Genomic DNA, 25880 nt, shown 5'->3' on the forward strand with positions numbered 1-25880 from the left:
CGGTCTGATTATCGTAACATTCCAGGCAGTATTGAACGTCTTACACCAGTGTGATCCGGTGAACGTTAGGGTTAACACGTCTACCCTCTACGTCTGACAGCATACTTGCGTCGAATGGAATAAACATATCAAGATGGAACACATCTAAAGCAAGCAGACTACATGACAATGCGCCCCTCCCCTTAAGCAGCTCTATACGTACCCCTCCTCTCCCATGCATATAGAGATCCCCCGGGCATGAGTCATCCGCGAGTGGCCTTGCTTCCACTCCTGCGTCATGCTTTGTTCTTATGGCTCACCTATTGTATTATATGGTAAGCCTATTCAATATATGACGGGTACGCGTTTGTTATTATCTTCTGAGGTTATCTAGTGTCCGGCCACTGGAAATCTTTTTGCCGTGGATTTGTTAGTGAAAGGTTTCCCTTACGCATGACTAAAGGTGACGTGTACGTACAAGCACGGGGTGAAAGAGAACGTATTGATTGATGTTCAGAGTTGTATTATGTAGACTACAACGATAACTATGGACATGGGAAATGATGATAAAAAAGCGCAATATTCCCTGAAATTTTGAAGAGGCTTTGAAAAATAATCTATCGTGAAAAAAAAGGGTAAAACCTGTATAAATAAAAAAAAATAAATGAGTAGTAAACTAGTGAGTGAATAAATATACATAAATGAAATTCGGAAAAAAGGCATGACTGGCAAAAAAACATCTGGTGCCGCAGTGAAGTTTAAAAATAATATCAGACCATGATCTGAAATAAAGGAATAATCTAAAACTAACTAACATGCACAGCCTGTCATAAGAGCTTTGACATGATAAATATAACAGCAAAAACCCTACAGAAAAAAATAAGTATCTGTAATGAATGGGAGCAAATATTTATGGATTTCACAATAATTAACTAAATCAAGGACTTTATTTTTTTTATTTTCACTTGTCCCCTACCATTGTATCTTTTTAGTTTCCTGGTGCTACTTCCACATGTATCCTTAGTTGTACAATCACACTCTGTACTGCCTGGGGGTTGGGATGGCATGCTCCTCCCGTCTCCTTTGTTGTTTACTTGCAACAATAAACTATCAATCAATCAATCATTAAAGTATATAAAATGCCTTACCCTCTTTGTCTTTGCAGCAGGGTTCCGGGTCAGGCATGGTGCTGGGTGCAGTGGAGGAGACGGTGGCTGAGGTGGAGACTGACTGGCTGGGCTGGCTCTTTACACTCAGCGTGCTTGGGGGGATGAGATGACCATGCACGACACACCCTTCTTATGGGCCGCGTTGTGCTTGGCAGTGTCGTGTGCAATGCTGGGATGCCGCTTCGCTCAAACTGCCGTGCACGCACACTTGACATCATGAGCTTAATTAAGTAATTAGACCACTTATCCAAGCGACCCTAAACCTATAATTTTTCGATATACACGGACTAATATCGATAAACGCATACTTAAAAAGCTTAAGCTATTGGACAACCCAAGAGACCCCAAGCTTGTAATTTATCGATGTCATGCAATATCTTTAAAGAGCTCATAAAAAATATTACTGAAACGCCGCCATGCAAGTAAATTTTAGTTTCGACTTCCGAGGCTGATGATTGCAAGCAACTTTCAACGTTCCTTTCAGTGTAAAATGTGCTGCGCATTGTGAAACTGTATCCTTGATTCGTCTAAATTATTGCGACAGTGACGCGTTAAACGCATAAGGTTAGCGACAGAGTGAAGGACGAGACGGAAGGTCAGGGAGTGGTGGTGGTGGTGGTGTCGTGCGCAGCTGGCCGTGTGCTGCATGCTGGTGCTTATCAATTTACAATGGTATATTTTTCCCCATCCCATAACATAGAGTATACGTTGTTACAGTTATCTCCACCGTATACACCGTTACAGTGTGTGACTGAGGTTATCTGTGCAAGTACGTGCTAATTCAGCCATAATATCAGTGTTCAAGCTCCTCACATCATAATTCTGTCAGTTCATTATCGAGTCTTTTTAGCACATTTAATGATGCATTCTGCTTTACACTTCTTTCCTTCTTTTCCTGGCATATTTACATAATAACTCTTTTGCAAGGTCCTACGCGCGCCGCTGAAAAAAAAAAAAAAAAAAAAAAAAACGATCTCGGGCACCGTCCTTGAAAGATGACTCAGTCCATGTTATGAGGTAATAACATGTAAGTAGGAAATTTCCCGTACCAAGAAACCTTTGTATTAACTCTCTCTCTCTCTCTCTCTCTCTCTCTCTCTCTCTCTCTCTCTCTCTCTCTCTCTCTCTCTCTCTCCTCAGTTCTTGCAGTCACAAGTTGGTACGCGTCGACATTATAGCTCAAGCAAGAGAGACTGAAACTAAAATACCAATGTATATTTTTAAAAACATATTTCATGAAAAAATAGGCAAACGCTGAGACATGCAATTATCAGGTGATTTTAAGATAAATGAAACGTTCCAAAACTTTAACAATCAATCAGTCAGTTTAATCAATTTAATTTCATGTCCATTTTGATCAATAAACATTTAGAAAAGTCCACTGCAGTTAAACACACAGAGGTATATTAATTTGTGATTGAACAGAGAAATCAAACATTCTCTTAATGGAATATCAAAATGGAAAATACAATGACTGCAGGAATTCATATGTATAATCAACAAATTAGTATGATAAATGTCTTCCATACAAATATAATTATTTTTCCATATCATTAAGAGGTTATTGTAAAAATTATGTTGTCATTTTCAAACACAAACGAAAATCCTTGTGGAAAAATATTCAAATACGTACAGCTTTTTTTTTTTTTTTTTTCCTAAGAAAGACCATAACTTTGAACTACCTCAAGAAGACCAGCTTCTATTGTCAAGAGGTTGCATGTGCGCCCAGTTCGTGCCAGTGCTCATTGTGACAGGCAAAGGAACTGTCAGCTGTACTAATGGTCCACAGAGCTGGTGTGTGTCTTCCATAATAGTTGCAACCATGTCTGAGGAAATACAGCAAAAAGCCTTAGTTTCATCCAGCTTGGTTCAATTATTGTTATATATAAATATTAAGTACGTACTCAGGTTTTATACTTACAGTCTAGTTAGTATATAAAAATAATATAAAAAATGGCGACTGTCTACTGGTATATCCCACAAGAGAAAACAAACTTTGATTAGACTTAGAGGTGCTACTGGAGAGCATTGATTGGTGGTACTGGAGAGCAATGATTAGTGGTACTGGAGAGCATTGATTGGTGGTACTGGAGAGCAATGATTTGAGGTGCTACTGGAGAGCATTGATTTGAGGTGCTACTGGAGAGCAATGAGTAGTGGTACTGGAGAGCATTGATTTGAGGTGCTACTGGAGAGCAATGAGTAGTGGTACTGGAGAGCATTGATTTGAGGTGCTACTGGAGAGCATTGATTTGAGGTGCTACTGGAGAGCAATGATTAGTGGTACTGGAGAGCATTGATTTGAGGTGCTACTGGAGAGCATTGATTTGAGGTGCTACTGGAGAGTATTGATTTGAGGTGCTACTGGAGAGCAATGATTAGTGGTACTGGAGAGCATTGATTTGAGGTGCTACTGGAGAGCATTGATTTGAGGTGCTACTGGAGAGCATTGATTTGAGGTGCTACTGGAGAGTATTGATTTGAGGTGCTACTGGAGAGCATTGATTTGAGGTGCTACTGGAGAGCAATGATTAGTGGTACTGGAGAGCATTGATTTGAGGTGCTACTGGAGAGCATTGATTTGAGGTGCTACTGGAGAGCATTGATTAGAGGTGCTACTGGAGAACAATGATTGGAGGTGCCACGGGAGAGCATTGATTGGAGGTGCCACGGGAGAGCATTGATTAGAGGTGCTACTGGAGAGCATTGATTGGAGGTGCCACGGGAGAGCATTGATTGGAGGTGCCACGGGAGAGCATTGATTAGAGGTGCTACTGGAGAGCATTGATTGGAGGTGCCACGGGAGAGCATTGATTGGAGGTGCCACGGGAGAGCATTGATTTGAGGTGCTACTAGAGAGCATTGATTGGAGGTACCACGGGAGAGCATTGATTAGAGGTGCTACTGGAGAGCATTGATTGGAGGTGCCACGGGAGAGCATTGATTGGAGGTGCCACGGGAGAGCATTGATTAGAGGTGCTACTGGAGAGCATTGATTAGAAGTGCTACTGGAGAGCATTGATTAGAGGTGCTACTGGAGAGCATTGATTAGAGGTGCTACTGGAGAGCATTGATTAGAGGTGCTACTGGAGAGCATTGATTAGAAGTGCTACTGGAGAGCATTGATTAGAAGTGCTACTGGAGAGCATTGATTAGAAGTGCTACTGGAGAGCATTGATTAGAGGTGCTACTGGAGAGCATTGATTAGAGGTGCTACTGGAGAGCATTGATTAGAGGTGCTACTGGAGAGCATTGATTAGAGGTGCTACTGGAGAGCATTGATTAGAGGTGCTACTGGAGAGCATTGATTAGAGGTGCTACTGGAGAGCATTGATTAGAAGTGCTACTGGAGAGCATTGATTAGAGGTGCTACTGGAGAGCATTGATTGGAGGTGCCACGGGAGAGCATTGATTTGAGGTGCTACTAGAGAGCATTGATTGGAGGTGCCACGGGAGAGCATTGATTGGAGGTGCCACGGGAGAGCATTGATTAGAGGTGCTACTAGAGAGCATTGATTGGAGGTGCCACGGGAGAGCATTGATTGGAGGTGCCACGGGAGAGCATTGATTAGAGGTGCTACTGGAGAGCATTGATTGGAGGTGCCACGGGAGAACATTGATTGGAGGTGCCACGGGAAAGCATTGATTAGAGGCGCTACTAGAGAGCATTGATTGGAGGTGCCACGGGAGAGCATTGATTAGAAGTTCTACTGGAGAGCATTGATTGGAGGTGCCACGGGAGAGCATTGATTAGAGGTGCTACTGGAGAGCATTAATTGGAGGTGCCACGGGAGAGCATTTATTGGAGGTGCCACGGGAGACCATTGATTAGAGGTGCTACTGGAGAGCATTGATTAGAGGTGCCACGGGAGAGCATTGATTAGAGGTGCCACGGGAGAGCATTGATTAGAAGTGCTACTGGAGGGCATTGATTGGAGGTGCCACGGGAGAGCATGAACACACAGTAAGACTTGCAATAAAGTAAAATTATCCATGGAATATAAAAGAAAAGAAATACATATCAAGATCAATAAAATGCATTTCATAAAGTACAATAAAAATAATATTGCCTAGGACTGCCTTGTGGGTGACCTTCACTCAGAATTTTCATAGAAATTGTGCAAGATAACTTTCTAAACAACTAGAAAGTTAATTAACCCACAATAGGCTAGACATTATAGACTTGGGGTAATGCAGTAACACTGTTGGTGAACTTGAAACTGGAGGGATATTAGGTAGCAAGCCTCTACCACACTGCCTTCTAGGAGGAAGAAGAGACATAATACAACCACCAGAGCCAAGAAGAAAATGGCGAATTAATGCTGCCTCACCCCGCCGCTGCTGGTGCTTGTAGTTATGTAGTTATGATCACTGTTATTAACCGTTTTATAACTTTATTATCTGATTTTTATAGAAAGAAAAGTTGGAAAGTTTCGTTTAGTCGGCGCAACATCTGTGGTCATATGCCGGAGAGAGACAGAAGGGGAAGGAATTATAGGAGAAGGGAACAGATCCCAGGAGACGGGACCCGATTAATACCAGGTACTATGGACTGCTGGGTGGACAGGGGCATAGGGTATCGGAAAAGCCGCCCAAATATTTCCACTCCGTTTATAGAAAGAAGCATTCATTTCAGGGCCGTACCCAGGGGGGGTCGGGGGGAGATCAGACGACCCCCCCCCCCTTCTGACAAAAGGCCCACAGTCTCAGAAAGTCAAAACGAAAAACTGGGACAAAAAGTCCCAGTTTTTTTATTTTGACGGCAGGAAAATACACCCGATATGTCAATTTAAAAAAAAAAAATGAAACTCCCAGCTGATTTGGCTCGCTTCGCTCCCCCATCACCCCTCTTCCAGTGGCTACAAAGGTCCACATTTAGTGCAAAATTACCCCCCTCCCCCTATACAACTCTGGATAAAGCCCTGCATTTGCACATAATTCACAGTCTACATGTTTAATCCCCTTGGGTCGAAAAAGAAAATGGCGGGCACTTTGTAACTGCCGCTGTCCTTTGTTGACATATAATATGCAAGTCTTCAAATAATATGTTGTAGTTAATCTTTAAGATGTTATGATTAAATGGGTCATACAAAGTGTGGTAAAAGTCTGAGACAGGTACTGGATATTGGCGATTGCCAGACCGAATATAGTAAGCGTCTGGGATCGGTGTGTTGAATGCGGGACCTTTCCTTTCCGGAGCTTTTTTCCCTGACAAATTCCTCCCTGGACATATTCCCCTCCGGACACCTTCCACTCCGGACATTTTCCCGCCCTTTATAAAACAAGTTACTTCGCTGCTCCGATCGTTTCTACACCTCTTTCCGACCAGGTGCGACCCTTTCACATCAATATTTCACACCCAGTACCTCACATACCCCAAGTCGCTGGGTTGTCATGGTTATCCTGGCTACCGGAAAAAAAAACATCACCCGCCCTTTAGGGGTTAAAGGACTTTTCCTGTATATGGAATATAGAGCAAAGAGGTTCTATCTGAAGCAAGTGACATGACCAGATATAACTTACCGCAAAATGCTTGGGTGTGTTCTGCATGCACTTCCCACACCAGTTCATCATGGATATGGATCAACAGTTTGGCATCCAGTTCTGGTTGCTGTGCCAGTGCAGCTTCAGTTTGGACCATTGCTGCCTTGCTGAGATCTGCTGCTGACCCTAAGGGAGAAAAGGCTCAATACTAATACCAATATTTCCTTGAGATTTTCATGTTATGTATAATGCATCAGCCATCTTTTCAAAGATGGGAAAGCTCAAAAGGAAAGAGATGGATTGAAGATTCATGGTCTTATGGATCTGACAGATATGAAATTCAAAGCCTTGTGCCACTTCCATATGATGCACACACCTAATGCATTAGTAAACAAGATGCTTGGGACCCCTCATTTACAGACTTATCTCTTCACTTTTTGTGTAGTCATACTTCATACATTTAGTTTATTGAGGCATGTGAAGTAACCACAGATATAGCTATACTTATTTCATAAACACCTAAACAGCCTTAATAGTTAGCCTTGGTAAGTATACTCATATAACACTGGGTTACAAAAAAAAAATTGGAAGTTGTCTTAGTTTTTTCAACTGACTTAGGACAAATTTGTTCTGCTGAATCCGAAAATGACACCCGGCCGTTTCTCTCAATCAGGTCAGATTTTTGTGCAGTCGATTTTTTAAAAAATCCGATCTTATAACTAAATCGAATACATTTTTGTGACATTTTCAGTTGATTTTTGTTAATATTTCTCATCCGAAATAGGTTTTTAAGATAAAAAAAAATCGTTTTCTAACACAATTCATGAATTAAATGTTACAAAAATTGATAAGTGTACATTGAATAGTAGACATTGATAAAGGTAAGTACATGTAAATTGAATATTAGGTCATCATTGTTCAAAATTCAGGGTATGAACTTCCGTTTCTTCGAACTCCTAGAATGCTCAGGCAGCTCAGCGGTAGGGATGTCTCTCTACAGCAGTGATTCTCAAAGTGTGTACCGCGGCACACTATATATATATATATATATATATATATATATATATATATATATATATATATATATATATATATATATATATATATATATATATATATATATATATATATATATATATATATATATATATATATATATATATATATATATATATATATATATATCAGAGCTGGGATTCTGTAGTAAAAATCTACATCAGGTATCGGTAGTCGGTAGAGATCCTCTTACAATCGGTTTCGGTAGATAGGTAGATTTTTCATAAATATAACGATCGTTATAGTTTAGGTATCTGTAGATTAAAAAAATCTATAATTATATAATAAAAAATGCTTTTAAAGGCCCATAACACACTTTTTAAGTTATTTCTCTTATTTCGGTTAACTTAAGAATAGAAGTAAATTAGAGTCTTTAATACCTTTTTAAGTTCAAAATACATAACTTATTTAATAAATGAATTTCTCCTCAAAAATAAACATCAAACTGAAAAAAGTTAAATTTAAACAAACTAGACAATACAGCATTATTTATTAACTTTCACAAAATAAATTTCTTCCCAACACAAAAAAAAATTACAACTGAAGCAGTCTTGAGCCTCCTACTCCAGGTCGGTGTCGGCGCCCTTCTTGAGGTCCTCCTTGAGGAATGTCTTGAACTGATCGTTGCCCTTCAACATCACCAACTGCTCAAAGTTGTTGGCAGTCAGAGGACCTCTTGGGGCGGAGGATGTTGCCGGCGGTGCTGAACAACCTCTCAGCGGCAGCGGAACTGGGCAGGGAGGTGTTGTATTTGACAAACAACTTCACCCAGGCGTCGCGGTGGCCGGCAGGAAACTGCTCCTTCCTGACGACGTGGTCCCTGGTCCTGGCCCAGTTGATGACCTCCAGCTTGATGGCCTCCTCCAGCGTAGATTTGTTGGCTGGGGTGGACTTAAAAACACTGCCACTTAAAACACTAGGCGATGAGGCTGAGCACGTTGTCGAGAGCGTAGGAGCTAGAGCGTAGGTGTAGGCTACTCGCGTCGGCAGGCCAAACAAGAGGGGGGCTCCCGCCAAAACTTTTGGCGGGAGCGAGAATCTGCTAGGTCGTGGCTGCCTCTGATTGGCTGAGAACGCCCAGAACGGCCGGTGATTGGCTAAGCGTGATGACGTCAAAGTAATACCTGGAATTTCCTGCTAACTGCTTCCCATAGATGCGCTCGAACGTGTTGAAACTTGTCCGTTTCATTTTGCCGGGGTCGTCTTCTCTTAAGTCTTAACAAAAAAGTCCCGCGCTCGCTTTTTCAATCTTCCGATACCGATTGACTGCCAATCATGCGATCGGTAGCGGTATTCGGTAGTTTCTTCAAAATACCGAATGATCGGTATCGGTAGCAGTAATCTACCGCCGGTAGTACCGATCCCAAATGTCAATCGGTAGTCCCAGCTCTGATATATATATATATATATATATATATATATATATATATATATATATATATATATATATATATATATATATATATATATATATATATATATATATCCTTGTGCGGTATATGCTGAAGGTACATATTTTGATTGATTTAAATAATAAATAGTGTGATGAAATGGAAAAGGAAAGTGTAAATAAGCAGAAGATTGGAGGAGGACATGTGAAGCGATAAAACCGTTCAGTCACAAGATAGATAGATAGATAGAGAGAGAGAGATTTTTTCCTGAGGATAGCATATAAAATAACAATGTAAATAAATATTTATTCATATTTTAATGTGTTGTCCTCAACACAATAATGAAAAAAACAGCCCGCTATTCGCTGCTCCCACAAAAAGCGCTCAGAGGAGTGGCCAAAAAAAGAGGTCAACTTCAGAAGGAGAGGTGTCCTGATACCCTCCTCTTGAAAGAGTTCAAGTCGTAGGCAGGAGGAAATACAGATGAAGGAAGATTGTTCCAGAGTTTACCTGCATGAGGGATGAAAAAGTGAAGATGCCAGTTAACTCGTGCATAAGGGATTTGGACAGTAAAGGGATGAGCTTAAGTAGAAAGTCAAGTGCGGCGAGGCCATGGGAGGGGGGGAGGCATGCAGTTAGCAAGTTCAGAAGAGCAGTCAGCGTGAAAATATCAATGGAAGAGAGAAAGAGAGGCAATATGGCGGAGGAATTTAAGAAGTAGAAGACTATCAGTAAGAGGAGGAGACCTGATGAGACGAAGAGCCTTAGATTCACTCTGTCCCAGAGTGCTGTGTGAGTGGAGCCCCTTCACACGTGAGATGCATACTCCATACGAGGGCGGTTAAGGCCCTTGTATATGGATAGCAACTGTGCAAGGGAGAAGAACTGGCGGAGACAATACAAAACGCCCAACCTCAAGGAAGCTGATTTAGTGAAAGAAGAGATGTGAAGTTTCCAGTTAAGATTTTGAGTTAAGGATAGACCAAGGATGTTTAGTGTTGAAGAAGGTGAAGGCCGAGTGTTGTTGAAGAATAGGGAATAGGTGTTTGGAAGATTGTGTCGAGTTGATAGGTGGAGAAATTGGGTTTTTTGAGGCATTGAAGGACACAAGGTTCGTTTTACCCCGAACGGAAATGATAGAAAGGTCTGAGGTTAAGCATTCTGCAGCCTCCAGTCTGGAGTCTTGTAATTCCTGTTGAGAGGGTCTTCTGTTGAAAGAAGTTGAATAATGCAGAGTGGAGTCATCAGCGTATGAGTGGATAGGACAGTTTGTTATGGAAAGAAGATCATTGATGAATAACAGGAAGAGAGTGGGTGATAGGACAGAGCCCTCTGGAACACCACTCTTGATAGGTTTAGGGGAAGAACAGTGACCATCTACCAAAGCCGAGATAGAACAGCCAGAAAGAAAATTGGAGATAAAGGAACAGAGAGAAGGATAGAAACCGTAAGAGGGCAGTTTAGAAAGCAGAGTTGTGCCAGACTCTATCAAAAGCTTTCGATATGTCTAGCACAACTGAGAAAGCTTCACTGAAACGGCAAAGAGAGGGTGACCAAGAGTCAGTTAAGAGAGTAAGAAGATCGCCAGTAGAACGCCTCTTGCGGAACCCATACTGGCAATCAGATAGAAGGTCAGAAGTGGAATAGTGCTTTTGAATCTTCTGGTTAAAGAGTGATTTAAAAGCTTATATATATATATATATATATATATATATATATATATATATATATATATATATATATATATATATATATATATATATATATATATATATATATATATATATATTGTTGCACTGCCTGCCCTCCGAGCAGCCACATTTCACCTGGTCAAGCAGTGTTACACCCTACACACCTGTGTAGGATGTGGAAAGAACACAAAACAGCGTGCTGAGACAGCAAACACACCAGCACTCCAAAGATGGTAACACCACAGCACGTCTGACTCGTAACACTCAGAGGCAGGGGAGGCAGGCGGGAAGGACACAACAAAGGCCAAGGGCTGGGTTTTCTCGTTTTAATGAACACCACAGGGTACATAGCATATCACAGTACAGAATACACGATCACCAGGCGCAGTAAGTAACACAAGACACAAAAACTCCTCACAGGTCAGACACAGGCACAGCACACGGACACTCCTCACTGTCCAGATACAGGCACACAACACTTGTCACACATCACTGTCCAGACACAGGCCCAGGACACTCAGCTACTCAGTCCAGTCCAGGGCACAGGCACATCACATGAAACTCGTCACTGTGTTTTTACGTGTGTTTGTTTGTGTGTGGCGTATGAGTAGCTAGTATGATTGGTGTAGGTTAGCACTCGCTCGACTCAGGCACCCAGGCTTGTTCAACATGATGCAGTCGCGGGGGTGCGGGTATATAAGTGAGGTGCGTATAAAAGAGTAGGGGCATGCCACTGAGAGTTAGTTGTAAGCTGGATGTCACTCAAGAAGAAACTAGTGCCCTGACCTACCTGCGCCCTGGACAGTGAGAATGAGTTAGTGCAGGGACGATAGCTTGTTTTAAGAGTAGACTGGATAACTACATGGACGAGGATGACAGGTGGCAGTGAGGTGTGGGTGCAGTAAGGAGACAGGGTACTGGAGCGTACGCCCGTATCGAAGGTAAACGAGGATCAAGCCTCTACCTGTAACCCCTGAAACTACACCTCACCCATCGTGAGTAGTGGGGGGGATTCTGGAGCTGCCCTGTGTAGGCCACTCGGCTTCTTGCAGTTTCCCTATGTTCTTATGTTCTTATGTTAAGTGTTGTGCCTGTGCCCATGTCTGGACAGTGATGAGTGTCATCACTTGTAACAACAAACAACAACAGTATAAGACATAATATCAGAAATTATGTTATGATAACTAGATAAATATACTGTTGGTAAGGTACATATAAATCCAAGCTCCTACTGTTGTGCTGTTCATGGGCACTCATTAATATTTATGACATTTTGAGCCATTGCACTACTTCCTGAGCACACACCTTGAATGATGAAGTTGACTGCCTGCCTCTCTGCCTGGGACTGAACTGTGGGGTCTTTGGAAGTAATGCCTGGGAAGGAGCGCCGCCGCCTGAATATAGTAGTGAGGAAGCCCTGCTGCCGACACAACTCCACCACTGACTTCATGTAAGCAGGAATGCTGGGGAAGCGTTCTACAGCACCAAAGGTATTTTAACTGTTACTTGTATTGATGCTGCATTCCATTCATACAGCTAATAACAATTGCAGGTTGATGAAACTTTCCTCTGTATACTATTCAAAAGTAAAATTCATGCATAATAACACCATATATTTAATTGAAATTTTAAACTGTAGCTTGTTTGCAATGAAATGTTACATCAGTACTGCATGATGATTATAACAGCTATGGAAATATGAAATAAAACAATGTTTCATGCAAATTACAAAAAAAAACTACACCCCGCCCATCCTTACTCATAAAAGATGAAATTATGTCCCGGGCTTCTGACAGACTGATGTGCAGAACCTCTGAGAGCTTCTCCTTGCCGGCCCCATACATTACAGCATACACCACTCGCTTCGTCCGCTCTCGATCACAGCTAGTTACTTCGTTGACTGGCTTATCCAGCCTGTCACCATTAGAACAATACTCCCATCAGTAAAGACAGACAGATATATACACACATAAGCTATAATAAAAACAAAAATATCAATACTAGATTTTATGTTTAGTTCATCAAAAAACATGCAACATACATACATCTCTTTTACAATTATGTCTTAACTGCGTGATTGTAACATGCCCATATGTCGATCTGGCATGCTCAAGCATTCATCCCCTAATGATCCTACTAGCATTAATGATAATAATGATGACAGTGATTATAATAAAAATAATTACAATGTCCTCACCACTCACTCCACATCAGATGGTAAACAGTCACTGAGATAATGTACACCTCTTCCTAACTCCAACCTGAATTCTAAATGATTCTATAAGATATTCACTGGCTCTCACATTTTCTGTGTAAACCTCTTTACTGACTTTAAAAATCTAAATTTTGCACTGAATGCACAGCTTTTCCCTGTTAATTATATGTAATATTATTTCTTTAAATATGAAAATGCTGGAATTTTTTTCTTTACATTCTCAATAAGCAACCTGACTGCTACTAAAAGGCTCACCATGTAGCTGAAAGCTGCTTGAAGATATCTATGTTGCTTGGGTTGGGCTCCTTGAACCCTGCCAGGAGCACAGAATCCTGGGATAGATGAGCAAGCATTCTCAGCTCAGTTTGCTGGAAGTCAGCTGCCACCAGCACATGTCCTGTCCGACTGCAGAAGCACTCCCGTGCCCTAACAACCATCTCTGTGTGCATGTATATGTTACTGTCATTTTGCAGAATTGGTAATTTTGAAAAATGGCCAGTAATTTTGTGAAATGACTGAAACAGTGGTCAGTTTGCAAAATGACCTTAAATATTTGGGTAATTTGCTAAAGGACCACAATTTTGGTCATTCTGGAAAATCATCAGTAATCCCCTTGGCCAATTTGCAGACTGTCTTAACAGCAATTAGTCAATAAATTTAAATTAATTTTGTTCACTGTTTTCATTTTTTAGGTTATCAAGGAAGTTCTGGTTATGTGGCCAGAGTGTAAGCTAGTTCATGACAAGCCAAGACTTCCTCAATCACAGGGCTCGCTCAGTGGAACGATCTAACAGCTAGAGATATTGAAGCAATTCTCACATATTGGAAGGACAACAACACTACACAATGGTCATTCAGTGGTCATTCAGTGGCAGAAAAACACAATATTTGACTCCTGAATTGGCAGAACACCCTATGAAGGAAAAAGGGCAAAAAAGGTGATTTCAACATTCTTGGTAGCTACTAGGTAATCACTTTATCGATTAAAATGGAGTTTCACCAACATGAATTTCACTACCACAGTCTTTGGTCAGAACGATGCAACTGCATTAAACGAGGGATAACAACAGTGACGCACATATTCAGAAATGTGACTGCTAGTTCGAAGAAGTGAATGTATATTTATTGCCCAATCATCAACACACTTAATACAACTTCATACATATGGAGCACAAAAGGATACAACAGAAGGCAAGTGACCTTGGCATGTCACTTTTAACCCTTTCACTACAGCCGGGTGAAAACAGTGCCCCACACCGTATCCGGGCTTGCCACGTGTGCCAAATTTGAAACGTCACTACTGAATATAACAAGTTTTAAGCCATAAACTCAACATAATCATCATGTATTATATATAAAAATATGCAAAATTAAATGGTGCACATAAAGAAACAAATTATTTGATAATTTTGAGATGTATACATAAGTATACAGAGAAATTTGCATTATGCGTAGATAACGTGTATCTGCTGAATTGTATCTCCTTATATTAGTTGTGATAAAGAAATAGATTTGTGGAGGAAAATGGAGGAAAGGGAAGGGAAGGACACAGACTTAAGATCATGGAAAATATCCAACAGATTCACCGGCAATAAATACACACTCTGCAGGGAGGAGGTAGGAAGGGAGAAAGAAAACAGAGATAGTGAGATGGGTGTGAGGGGGAGGCAGGGACAGGAGGCCGCAGCTCCTGCGCGAGCCCACGTCCCAGTGCTGAGGTGGTGGTGAGACAATGCACTAGCCAGCCATTTGGCAACTCAAGGGAAGAGGAACTCCACACACATACGCATATATCACTTCTTTCTCTTTATTTTTGTTATTTTCTGTTAGAATTGATTGTTACTATAAAGTATAAATGTGCACAAGACACACTTATATATGTTCTTACACAATAATAACATTGAAAGTCAAAGACATCGTATCATATGTGACCTACATCCTAATAACTATCGTACAATATCTGGGAAGAAATAACTCATATGCTGGCTAAAGCGAGCCAGGACGCAGTATATGCATCTTCGGATATGGTATGGGGCACGCAAGGATGCAGTATGCGCGTCCTTGTGTTGAAGGGGTTAAATAGTGAAAATTATTTAAATTCTAAGAAACATGTTTTATACCATTTCTATTGGAAGATTGGAGCACTGAATTGATAATGCTGCATGAATAACAAAAAATTCAGCTTGTAATGACAGTGTCAGCTAGACTGCTTTAGAAATGGTGAACTTAGATGAGAAACAAAGAAGTGAAACATACCATCACCATCCACCTCCACCAAGACCGGCTGTTTTGGAATATTCTGCAGGTTGGGGTGACGGCACTGGATGCGTCCTGTCGAGGCTGATGTTTGCTCCCTAGTATAAAAGAAATAGAAACTTAAGAAAGGATAAAATCAAATGCCCAATACATACTTACTGTAAATATTGATTCCACAAGTGACCGCAAACCCAACCAAACTGGCTATTCCTTCAAAAATATCAACTAACCTACTTATGCCAATGCATGCACTGATCTCTGCAAGCAGTTAAAGGCCCTTCAATATTTAATGGGGCTATACATACTTCTTAAAATCATAATGTATCATAAAGCAATAATACAAATGTGTTATGATATGAAGATGCATTCCATGTCCTCTTCAACTCCCTGATTTTTGCTCAGCCAGTGATATTAGCACTTACTACTTAATTAAGCCAAATAAGCTATTAACTTCAGAGAAGAAAATAATAGTTTACCAGCTAGCTCGTACACAAGAGCCATGGAGACAGGCAAGGATCCCATCCACGTATGTTGTTTTGAGCTTGTTGAGGAGGCGATGTTGCAGTACAAGGCCAGGCAGTGGGTGATGGTCTCCCAAGCGACCAAGCTGGGGGATGACAAAAGATTTAACAATTGAACAATGAACACTCATGCAGAATGAAATTTGTGAAGAGATGTGGGAGAATAATTTACATAAATCCACTTGTTAACCCGGTAGCAGTGGGGATCATGTTTCTTAATGGTCCCTCCAAGCGAGAAAAATGAGAAAAAATTACCCCTCACACAAACCATTTCATAATATATATCAAAGCATTTCTGATCAGATAATGTATCATCTATTTTGGGGGGTAAATTTCATGGCACAAATTTGGCCCGTCACTGCTACACGGTGAAGCCACAAATTTGGCCCCTCGATGCTACTGGGTTAAAGTAAAAGAATGTCAAATATTTGACACAAAAACAAGTTAAATATTTTTTGAATTTTCTCAAGCAAAGAAGGTTGAAATCTTTCAGTGTTTTGTCATTTTTGTCCCTTTGTGAGGCACCAGCTTGAGGCAGCAAACCTGTTGGAAGAATTAGCCCTGATGGCGTGGTGAACCTGTTCAGCCAACTGTAAAATAACAATTGTTCTGATGATTATATCCATGCCTTGAAAATGGTCTTGCAACACAATTTTTACATTTCTCTAATTTTTTTTTTTTTTTTTTTTTTTTTTTTAAACCAAGAGATAATCAAATTCCTCAACTGTCATCAATATTACCTAACTTTCATGTGGCAAAAAATAAAATAATCGATATATATATATATATATATATATATATATATATATATATATATATATATATATATATACGTATATATATATATATATATATATATATACGTATATATATAGATATATATATATATATATATATATATATATATATATATATATATATATATATATATATATATATATATATATATATATATATATATATATATATATATATATATATATATTAAAAGTTGGACATTGGACTCATGACGTATCAGTTTAAAACATTTTTTCTTTTAATTCAGATTATAAGACTCATCTTTATCTTGCAATTTTACATTTCAAAGACAAAGAAATACCCAAAGAAGTGACTCACAGCAACCTCGCCTGTGCTTTTCTGCCCTTTAGCAGTGCGAGGAATAGTCACTCTGGCTTTGAGATCCAACTTCAATTCTTGGTAGAGAACAGACCGCAGCTGGGCATGGGAAGCAACATTGAACACTGACCCAGACACTTGGTGGCATCGTCGCTCCACCTCCTCAATCTTGTGCTGTGTGCGATATGAAATGGTCTTTAAACTCATTGATTATTTCACTCCAATCCTTTCCACCTATCGTAACCTAGAACAGGGCTACTCAACTGGCGGCCGGACCTTCTGAGTATTGCAGCTGGAACTCCGGCCCCAGTTGAAAATATAACATGAAGGTCCTGGCGATGAATTCTTGCATGTGTATTTCCTCGACTGACTGTAGGTCCTAGTCAGTCAAGGAAATACACTTGCAAGAATCCATCACCAGGACCTTCACATTATTTAATTATGTTTTTATTTTTCTACTCCTGGGCCCTGGGGTCCAGTTCCGGTATTTGTCCGGACCTCTGCATGCATTTGAACTTGTCTAACTGGACCTTTGCTCATAACAGTTGAGTAGCTTTGATCTGGGATAATCACTGACCATCATACAAATGGTGAATGGTACACATGAGACAATGCTCACAATGTACTGTGTGAAATTCTGCCTGGATAGATTCCTATGTTGTTATTATATTGGGCTTGAACAGTAGGTAAAGTGTTAAATTGTTTTGGGGTCTTAATGACTTAATTATGGTTATTGATTTACATAGATTTACATAGAAAATCAGACCACACAGACCCCATGGTCCAGACTTGGTGGTCTGTCCTTAAACCTAAGTGATTTTACATTAATCAGAAGACTCCAAAACGTTGCATTTCTACTCTAGTTGATATTAAGTTGAAAGAAGTGACGGACGAGCTTATTTTTGAAGGAGTCAATCGTGTTACACTGGACCACTGACGGTGGAAGCTTATTCCATTCTCGCACTACAACGGTGGTGAAGAAAAATTTGGTGCAGTCTGAATTTACTTGTCTACATCTGAGTTTTACGCCATTGTTCCTCGTGCGCAAAGTGTCATCGATCATAAACAATGTTGATCTGTCTACATTCGTGAAACCATTAAGTATTTTAAAACATTCGATCAGTTTCAAGAGAGAACATGTTAAGGGTAGAAAGTCTTTCTAGGATTTGTTGCGCAAGGAAGGGATCATTGACGCTGAACACCTTCTAATTTAGCAATATCCTTTGCATGGTGGGGGGACCAAAACTGTACCGCATATTCCAAGTGGGGTCTGACTAAACTGTTGTAGAGTGGGAGTATTACATCTCTATTCTTGAATACAAAGTTTCTTTTAATGAAGCCCAACATTCTGTTCGCTTTATTTGCTGCATCGATGCATTGCTGTGAGAATTTGAGGTTTGACGCGATTTTGACCCCCAAGTCTTTGACGCATTGAACGCTTTTGAGTTTAACCGCGCATTTCGAACTTCTTATTCCTCGTTCCAACTTGAAGGACCTGGCACTTGTCACGTTAAAGGGCATCTCCCATCTATCCGACCAAGCTGAAATTTTGTGCAAATCCTCTTGGAGGCTTTGCCTGTCTTCAGTGAGAACCGAGTTGCCAATCTTAAATTTACTAATGCGGTTATTGAGTCCAACATCCACGTCGTTGATGTAAATAATGAAGAGCACTGGGCCAAGGACCGAGCCCTGAGGGAGAGAGAGAGAGAGAGAGAGAGAGAGAGAGAGAGAGAGAGAGAGAGAGAGAGAGAGAGAGAGAGAGAGAGAGAGAGAGAGAGAGAGAGAGAGAGAGAGAGAGAGAGAGAGAGAGAGAGAGATTTACATAGATTTACATAGAAAATCAGACCACACAGACCCCATGGTCCAGACTTGGTGGTCTGTCCTTAAACCTAAGTGATTTTACATTAATCAGAAGACTCCAAAACGTTGCACTTCTACTCTAGTTGATATTAAGTTGAAGGGCTTATTTTGAAGGAGCCAATCGTGTTACACTGGACCACTGATGGTGGAAGCTTATTCCATTCTCGCACTACAACGTTGGTGAAGAAAAATTTTGTGCAGTCTGAATTTACTTGTCTACATCCGAGTTTTACGCCATTGTTAGACTGTCATCGATCATAAACAATGTTGATCTGTCTACATTCGTGAAACCATTAAGTATTTTAAAACATTCGATCAATTTTCCTCGGAGGCGACGTTTCAAGAGAGAACATGTTAAGGGTAGAAAGCCTTGGAAGGGATCATTTACGCTGAACACCTTCTAATTTAGCAATATCCTTTGCATGGTGGGGACCAAAACTGTACCGCATATTCCAAGTGGGGTCTGACTAAACTGTTGTAGAGCGGGAGTATTACATCTTTATTTTTGAATACAGTTTCTTTTAATGAAGCCCAATATTCTGTTCGCTTTATTTGCTGCTTCGATGCATTGCTGTGAGAATTTGAGGTTTGACGCGATTTTGACCACCAAGTCTTTGACGCATTGAACGCTTTTGAGTTTAACGCCGCGCACTTCGTATTCGAACTTCTTATTCCTCGTTCCAACTTGAAGGACCTGGCACTTGTCTACGTTAAAGGGCATCTCCCATCTATCGCTGAAATTTTGTGCAAATCCTCTTGGAGGCTTTGCCTGTCTTCGACAGTGAGAACCTAGTTACCAAAATTTGTGTCGTCTGCAAATTTACTAATGCGGTTATTGAGTCCAACATCCATGTTGATGTAAATAATGAAAGGACCGAGCGACGAGCCCTGAGGGCGCCACTAGTGACAGGCGCCCACTCTGAGTTAAATCAATCACTACTCTTTGTTGTCTGTTGCTCAACCAATTAGCGATACAATTGTTTAATTGACCGTCAATAACTATTTGCTTTAATTTTTAAAGTAATTTATGATGCGGGACTTTATCAAACGCTTTCTGGAAATCAAGATAGACTACGTCCAGTGATTTGGTTACGTCATAAACAGTGAAGAGGTCGTTATAAAAGGTTAATAGGTTTGATAGGCAGGATCTTTTGTTTCGGAAGCCATGTTGTGAGTCCCCAATCAATGAGTGGCTTTCAAGGTAACTCACAATTTTGTCTCTAATTATGCCCTCAAGTAGCTTACCTACAACCGAAGTTAGACTAATGGGCCTGTAATTACCTGGTACTTTTTTGTCTCCTTTCTTGAAAATCGGTGTCACGTTAGCCTTTTTCCAATCTGAAGGGACGATGCCTTGTCGCAAGGACATATTGAATACGGTTGTGAGGGAGGAGAGAAAACATAAAACAGAAATCCAAATATGATTATGGGTAATTCTAACAAAAAAGAACAGATAGAACTACTGTCACACAAAACACCTAATTTCCAGTAAACTTGAGAATGATGATCTGATAATGGGATTATTAGATATGTGTAAACTTGAGAATGATTATCTGATAATGGGATTATTAGATATGTGAAAATATTATTGCAAGCATACTGTATACTAAGTTGAAAGATCAAACTCCTAGCTGGGGGCATACACCTTCTTGGTCCCTCAATGATTTAACCCATCTGCTGCAATTGGCACGGATTTCGCCTCCACTGGTAGCCTGGTAACATATACTCCCAGGTCCTTCTCTGCCTCTGTGGAGGATAATGGAGTGTTTCCCATGTGATATTGGTATGCCGGATTTCCCCTCCCAAGGTGCATTACTAAAAATTTTCTTCATTGCCCTCCCAAGGTGCATTACTTTACATTTTTCTTCATTGAATTGTAGCAGCCACTTGTTGCTCCACTCCTGTAGCTTGGTGATGTCTTCTTGTAGGAAGTCCGCATCCAAGGGGTTAAAGAAAACATGATCTAATCCATTCTGTCTAGCACACCAACTAAACCCCCTTTGACTCCTAACTCAACTTGTGGGGGCCAAGTTGCCCTTGTGGGTAGAGGTTGAGGCTAGTGATTCAGAGGACCTGAGGTTAAGTCCCTCCCCAGGCAACTGTTGGTGGATAGGTCATGCTTGCCATTAACCATAATATGTACTGGGTTCTTTAAAATGACAGAATTGCTCTGGAGAGTTATTAAATCAAGCACACTCTCCTTCCTTGGGGTTTATTGTTATCATCATCATCATCTTCATTTTAAGCCCAAGGTAAGACGAGACCTTTCCCAACATTGTCCACCTCAGTCTGATTAGTGTCCTCCATCCTCCTCTAGCAAATGCTCAAATTTCTTCTCTCTGCCTGGTCCACTGTCTGCCCTGACTTCTAAAATTTTGGGGTACCACTTAGTTACTTTGGTTGTTCATCTGTCATCAGTTCTATGAATGGTAAGACATGTCCAAGTTCACTCCTTATTTAAATGTTAATAATTTTTTTTCAACAAACCAACATAGACTTGAAATGAGCAACAATCAGTAATGCCTCACAACAAACTCACTCGCACAACATTATAGGAATGCAATGAACCTAAAAGACTGACAGAGCCTACCTTGAGTCTTTGTCCTATTTCCTTGAGGATGGCTCTGTCCACTCTGATATCTCTCAGTTCCATCACTGAAAGAGCGTAGCATAAAAAATTAGTACAGTAGTGAGGGGAGTTGTTTTCTACATTATTGCTGCAGTTTATTATAAAGCTAGGTTTCCTGTATTCATTAATATCTACTTCAACTATATATTTATAGCAACTTTCTTATTTATTCCTACTACATTTTCATTGATACTGAGTAATACTTCTTCATTCCTTGCTAGATATTTCTTAATCATGAAACCAACTCCATATTCCTTCTTGCAAGACTGTTGTGTAATGGCCTGAGATGCAGTGGGAATTCTGAAAACCTCAAACAGTAGAGCACCCTTCTTGACATTAGTGTCTGCCATGCATCTTGAGAGCCTGCGTTCAAATCCCAGGAGGATAAATGGGAAAAGTATTCATCCAAAATATATTTATTTCTCATGTGCTTCAAGAAGTGGCAGTTTCCTCCATGATATTTGTAGCACATGATACGTTTGTCAGCCAATACTATGAAGAGCTCACCTATCCTCCTAACCTCACTGAGACCTACAATATCCCATTAAATATCATTCAGTTCTTCTAGCAATAAATTAAAGAAACCTTCCCTTGCAAAAATCTTTCCTAATGTGCTGGATCAGTGTTATACATCACACTTATATCACCATGATTCCACTTTTACCAGGGACAGTAGCCAACCGCTTTTACATGAAATTAGTAGGGCGTCAAGATATAGGAATGTGTGTGTAATTGGGGATTTCAATTATAGGAACATAGAGTGGGATACTTTATCCAGAGACCAAGAGGCACAGGATTTGTTAGATGTGATACAGGATAGTTTCCTTAAGCAGTTAATTAGAACACCAACGAGGGAAGAAAATATTTTGGATTTGTTGTTAACTAATAGAGAGGACATAATAAGCAACATTGAGGTTGGGGATTCATTAGGTAACAGTGATCATAAGGAAATTAGATTTAATATTAAATGGGAGGATAGAGTCAGCAGTAACAACACATTAATACCTGACTTCAGGAAGGCGGACTACGAGGGGTTAAGAAAGCAGCTGCAAAGGCTTAGGGGAGTGAGATCAGAAGTAGGTCAGGACCCAGAGCAGGGAGGTCACTAGTCAGGTCAGTAGCTTGGAGGGTGAGCACAATAGTCTGGTCAGGGAGATTAAACGAGGACAGAAACAGTTTATACCTCACAGGGAAGTCAGGTCAACAGGTAATTACCCGTGATGGATGACAGACAGGCTAAAAACTGAAATAGGAAGGAAAAGAGGACTATATGTTAGAATTAAAAGGGGGGAAACTCACCTAAGGGATAGTTACAATGATTTAGCTAGAGCAGTAAAGAAAAACACACGTATGGCAAAACGTAATTATGAGATTAGAATTGCCAGGGAAGCAAAGACCAATCCCAAGGTCTTCTTTCAGCTTTATAAGACCAAGGTTAGGGATAAGATAGGGCCGCTTAAGTCAGGAGAATCACTGACTGATAGTGATGAGGAAATGAGCGAGGCATTAAATAGATATTTCTTAACTGTATTTACCAAAGAAAGATTAGATGATATACCTCAGGGAGAACAGATCTACAGGGGAGAAGAGGTAGAAGAATTAACCGACATCAACATAAGTAGGGAGCTCATGATTAGACAGATAGATAGACTTAAAGTCACTAAGGCGTCAGGGCCAGATGAACTTTTCCCCAGGGTAATAAAGGAATGTGAAACTGAAATAAGTGGGCAGTTAAAAGAAGTATTTAGGAACTCACTAGACACTGGGGTGGTGCCTGTTTCATGGAGGCAGGCACATGTTATTCCAATATTTAAGAAGGGAGACAAATCTTCTATGGAGAACTATAGGCCGATTAGTTTGACGTTAGTTATAGGTAAAATGATTGAGTCAATAATAGCTGATAGTATAAGGGACCATACTGACAGACGTAATTTAATTCACGACTCACAGCACGGGTTTATTAAAGGAAAGTCGTGCCTCACTAATCTTTTATCCTTTTACAATAGAGTATATGAGACAGCTGACAATGATGAGAGCTATGATGTGGTTTATCTTGATTTTAGTAAGGCCTTCGATAAGGTATCTCACCAGAGACTGTTAAATAAAGTCAGGGCTCATGGGATAAGAGGGAAGGTATTTGATTGGATTAAGGCGTGGATTAGCAACAGGAAACAGAGGGTTACCATTAACGGTAAAAAATCCGAATGGGGTAATATTACCAGTGGGGTTCCTCAAGGTTCAGTTTTAGGCCCGCTTTTATTCATTATCTACATCGATGACATAGACAATGGGATAACTAGTGACATAGGCAAATTTGCAGATGACACCAAAATAGGACGCACTATTAGGACAGGGGAGGATGCTAGAGCACTGCAGGAGGATCTCAACAAACTGTCAGCTTGGTCAGAGAAATGGCAGATGAATTTTAACATCACCAAGTGTAGCGTACTTAGTGTAGGAACACGCAACCCATTACACGGGTATAGTTTAGACTCCACAGCGACAGGCAGGTCTGAGTGTGAAAGGGATTTGGGAATGTTAGTGAACTCTGACCTAAAACTAAGGAAGCAATGTATTAGTGCGAGGAATAGGGCTAACAGGGTATTAGGCTTTATTAACAGGATGGTAACCAACAGGAGTGCAGAGGTCATCCTCAGACTCTATTTAGCATTAGTTAGGCCACACTTAGATTATGCTGTCCAGTTTTGGTGCCCACACTACAGAATGGAAATCAACTTGCTTGAATCAGTTCCGAGGAGGATGACCAAGATGATTCAGGGGCTGAGGAACCTCCCATATCAAAATAGGCTGAAACATCTAAACTTACATTCTCTAGAAAGACGAAGAATGCGGGGAGATCTGATAGAAGTATTCAAATGGGTCAAGGGTTACAACAAAGGTGATATAAGTAAAGTACTGAGAATTAGCCAGCAGGATAGAACTCGCAGTAATGGATTTAAATTAGAAAAGTATAGATTTAGGAGAGATATAGGCAAGCATTGGTTTAGTAATAGGGTGGTGGGGGAATGGAACAGACTCAGCAATCACAAAGTTAGTGCAGGGACAATAGCTTGTTTTAAGAGTAGACTGGATAGCTACATGGATGAGGACGACAGGTGGCAGTGAGGTGTGGGTGCACTAAGGTGACAGGGTACTGGTGCGTACATAGTATCGCTGGTATAATGAGGATCAAGCCTCTACCTGTAACCCCTGAAACTACACCTCACCCATCGTGAGTAGTGGAGGGGATTCTGGAGCTGCCCTGTGTAGGCCACCCAACCTCTTGCAGTCTCCCTGTGTTCTTATGTTCTTATGCTTTCTACTTCTAGATCTATCAAATTAACCCCTTCACAGTTTAAATCACCCATCAATCCATCTAATTTCTCCTCATTAGTAGCCTTAGTGTCTCATGTATTCCCTTATTACTGACTGGTCCATGCTCAAGTGAGTGAGGACATACAGCCCTGCAGTGTTCAGTTGTACACCCTCACTCTCCATTGTATGCTCTTCTGTTTAGTGCTTCTTACTGCACCCTCTTTGCTTTGATTTTGTACAACAAATTATAAGGATCATCCTTGCTTCATATGTTGCATCCTATCCATCCCATTATTTTTTACATCCATGAATTTATTTTGGTTGTCTAATATCACTATGTATTTGATTTTTATGGTAAGAAAATCTTCAGATCTCACCAGCAAGAACTGGTGTGATTCTCATTTCAAGGTGCAGGAAGATGGTCCACAGGCCGAGGCAGCTGAGGTGGGTGTGGAGGGAAGCAGTCAACTTGCTTAAGGCCTCTAGGTCACTTCGGATCTCCTCCTCTGTATGCTGGCCACTTCCTGCCTGATAGATGCTGCTGTTGCTCATTGAAAACATTAGATATAGAGCTGCTTCTTGTGTCAGCTGCATGGAGTCAATTATGCTGTGGTCAGTAATAACACTATAATCACAGATATGATTAGTATTAGATATCATACTAGTATTAGATATGCTACACACTACATATTTGCCCTATCTACATTGGGCAAAAGTGAGAAATATACATTTTCATATAGGTATGTCATTGGAGTGTGTGTGGTCCCTACTCTACATCATTTTGCTTATATAACATTACTAAGCAGGTTCTTTTAGCCATAATCACAGTCCTAGCCCTTCCTCTAACTGAGCTTGAGTAACATTCACATTGATTTTATGCAAGAAACAAATAAAGATAGATAAATAAAGATAGTAATTCATGAGCCAGAAACAGTGATGCAGGTCAGCTTACCTGAGGGAGAGGCACTTTGAGAGCAAGCGCAGTCTGCTTAAAGGTGACAGGGGGATGGTCCGAGTCCAACAGCCAGCCACCAATTTTGGGGTCCAACACAACCCAGGAACTAATAACTTTGAGGAAAAAAGTTAAAAATTTCTGATCATCTAAAAAATTACTCCAGTCAGATGTTGGATATAAGAGTCCATTATTTACAATTCAGGTAACATTTCTTTAGCAACCTTATAAAGCTAAGTCAAAACT

General features: G+C 40.5%; 1 protein-coding gene across 4 annotated transcripts in view; it reads right to left on the reverse strand.

The window, feature by feature from the left end:
* Positions 1-1127: 1127 nt before the first annotated feature.
* LOC126998427 (uncharacterized) overlaps positions 1128-25880 on the reverse strand; it is a 40357-nt gene continuing 15604 nt past the window's right edge. For 3 of the 4 annotated variants that reach the window (XM_050860096.1, XM_050860094.1, XM_050860097.1), the window contains exons 10-21: positions 25635-25750; positions 25060-25210; positions 21329-21393; positions 16879-17052; positions 15718-15848; positions 15242-15339; positions 13241-13424; positions 12530-12684; positions 12076-12246; positions 6672-6818; positions 2831-2974; positions 1128-1339 (exon numbers count right to left, since the gene is read on the reverse strand). In XM_050860096.1, coding sequence (XP_050716053.1) covers positions 2832-2974; positions 6672-6818; positions 12076-12246; positions 12530-12684; positions 13241-13424; positions 15242-15339; positions 15718-15848; positions 16879-17052; positions 21329-21393; positions 25060-25210; positions 25635-25750 — 1535 coding nt within the window. In that variant the 3' untranslated portion in view covers positions 1128-1339; position 2831. The remainder of the gene's footprint in view (positions 1340-2830; positions 2975-6671; positions 6819-12075; positions 12247-12529; positions 12685-13240; positions 13425-15241; positions 15340-15717; positions 15849-16878; positions 17053-21328; positions 21394-25059; positions 25211-25634; positions 25751-25880) is intronic. The other variant, XM_050860095.1, reaches the window with a different exon arrangement.

This window comes from Eriocheir sinensis, chromosome 14, assembly GCF_024679095.1.
Source record: "Eriocheir sinensis breed Jianghai 21 chromosome 14, ASM2467909v1, whole genome shotgun sequence".
In the NCBI taxonomy this organism is placed as follows: Eukaryota; Metazoa; Arthropoda; class Malacostraca; order Decapoda; family Varunidae; genus Eriocheir; species Eriocheir sinensis.